This window comes from Tupaia chinensis, unplaced genomic scaffold, assembly GCF_000334495.1.
Source record: "Tupaia chinensis unplaced genomic scaffold, TupChi_1.0 Scaffold140356_1, whole genome shotgun sequence".
NCBI classification, from domain to species: Eukaryota; Metazoa; Chordata; class Mammalia; order Scandentia; family Tupaiidae; genus Tupaia; species Tupaia belangeri.
The window spans coordinates 689,410-691,670 of NW_006200233.1; the positions used below are offsets into that span (position 1 = coordinate 689,410).

Here is a 2,261-nt window from a genome sequence, read left to right on the forward strand (position 1 = left end):
TGCCCCCCAGCCGGCCAATCGTGCGCCGTAAAACAGTCGCTGGAAATCTTGGAGCTGTGGTCTCGGGGCGCACCTGGTCCCAGGTTAGGGTCTCCCCGTTCCTGTCATCACGGCAGGTTGGAGCGCAGAGGCGTTTTTCTCCGCATCGAGCAGGTTTTCCTTCCGGTGGGGAGTTAGGGTGGACCATGGAGAGAACAGGGGGCCCTGGGACTTCATCATGGGCGACCCCGGGGACGAAAGACCCGGAGGTTCCTTAGCAGCGCGGGGAGGCGGGGCCTGCAGTTGGGCGGGAAGGACCCGGAGAAAACGCTGGGGCAGGGGACCCTCCGGTGGCGGTGGCAGAGTTGAGGAGGCTGGCGGGTGACAGCTGAGAGGCCGACAGGCACAGAGCCGGGCCGGGAGGGCGGCGAAGGCCCGCCCGGTGCAAGGGGCTCGTCTTGGGGGCGGGTCGTGGGTCCACCTGTGGGCGAGGAAGGTCGCCCAGGACAGAGTCCAGCTCTAGGAGCCTGGGACAGGTGAGGCCTGCACGGAACCGGGCTGACCTCCCGCTCTCCCCAGGCCCCTGCCCGTCCTGCTTCCCCGCTGTGGCTCTCATGGCGCCGGCTGCCTCCCTGCACAGCCCGCGGCCAGCCTCCCGCCTGCTGCTCCCCCTGCTCAGCCTGACGGCCCTGGGCTCAGGTAGGGCTGGCTGTCCCTGGCTCCCATCGGTGTGGCGGGAAGCGTCATGGACCCTCGGACTGCAAAGAAAAAGCGTGGGGAAGGCTGAGTGCAGCCGACTCTGCTCCCCTGCACCGGACCGGGGTCCTCCCTAGGACCAGGGAGAAGCCAGGGGAGCCAGGAAGGCCGATGCATAATAACAGAAAACTTCCTAGTAGCAACATTTAAAAAGTAAAAAGAGGGACCAGCAGATGGCATCGTGGTTACCTTGCTAGGCTCCACCCAGTTGACAAGGGTTCGAGTCCTGGACCTGGCTTAAAACTCACCCCCTGCAGGGGTGGCCAAGCCACAATCCCTTCTCTTCCATTCTCCTGTCGGGATCTTGGGCACCACGCTCACCCGCCCGGCATGAGTTTAAGCCACCGGGTCTGGGACTCAAACCTCAGTCGACTACATGGGAGTCCAGCAGCAAAGCCTTTTCGCCAACTGCTGGTCCCAGTAAAAAGAAACATTTATTATTACTATTATATTATTCCCATAGCACCTCCCTGGCCACAGAGAGGCAGAGACAGAAAAAGAGGAAGCGGGACAAAGCGCCTGCAGCCGGCCTGGTCACCCGCAGCCCCTCCTCCTCGCCTCTGCTGCCAGGATATGGGGCACACGCGCGCACACGCACACGCGCACGCGCCCAGTGTGTTACCGGCTGTGGGCCTGGAAGTTAAACTCGTCGGCTGGCCGCCAGCGGCCCCCTCTGCCCCGGCCTTCCTGGCGGTGTCCCGCCTGACCCGCGTCTTGGTCCCACAGCCCAGTTTACCGTCCTGGGGCCGCGCCCCGTCCTGGCCATGCTGGGGGAAAACAGCACCCTACGCTGCCGGCTCTCTCCCGAGAAGGACGCCACGGCCATGGAGGTGCGCTGGTTCCGGGCGCGCTTCTCCCCCGCCGTGCTCGTCTACAAGGGCGCGCGGGAGAGGGCGGAGGAGCAGATGGAGCAGTACCGGGGCAGGACCTCCTTCCTGGGCGACGACCTCGGCCGGGGCCGCGCGGCGTTGGTGCTCCACCGGGTCACCGCGCCTGACGACGGCCTCTACCACTGCTACTTCCAGGAGGGCAGGTCCTACGACCAGGCCGTCGCGCGCCTCGTGGTGGCAGGTCTGTCCCTCCGCTGCTCGCGTGCCTTTCCCCAGGGCCACTTCCCCCGGGGCCATCACAGCCCTGCGGACTTTAGCCCCAGGTCCTCCCCCGAGAAGACAGGCTGGGACCTCCTGACCTGGTCACACGGGGCTCCCCGCTTAGCGTGGGGGCCACAGGGACAGCGCACCGGGACTCCGCTGTGGCCACTGTGGCCGCACGTGCCACCCCAGGGCAGCTTGGCCCCGGGCTGTGCCTTTGAGAGGGAACCCTGCCTGCTGCACAGATGGCTCTCAGGCTCTCCATGGGCTCCGTGGGCTCCGTGGGCTCCGCAGCTACCACCTGGCAGCTGTGCTTTCCCTAACGTTTATGTGTTTCCATTCAGGATAGAGAGCACCTGGGGCGAGAGGGAGCACAGGGGAGGGGGAGAGGAGGGAGAGAGGGGGAGAGGGGGAGAGAGGGAGAGGGGAGAGGGG

The 2,261-nt window shown here is 65.8% G+C and overlaps 1 protein-coding gene across 1 annotated transcript in view; it reads left to right on the plus strand.

Annotated features, from left to right (window-relative positions):
• The first annotated feature begins 33 nt into the window (after positions 1-33).
• The window catches only part of LOC102501924 (butyrophilin subfamily 2 member A2), a 9,204-nt gene continuing 6,976 nt past the window's right edge, over positions 34-2,261 (plus strand). The window contains 3 exon segments of the mRNA XM_027766039.1: positions 34-153; positions 559-678; positions 1,462-1,806. Of these exon segments, the coding sequence (XP_027621840.1) occupies positions 594-678; positions 1,462-1,806 (430 nt within the window). The 5' untranslated portion in view covers positions 34-153; positions 559-593.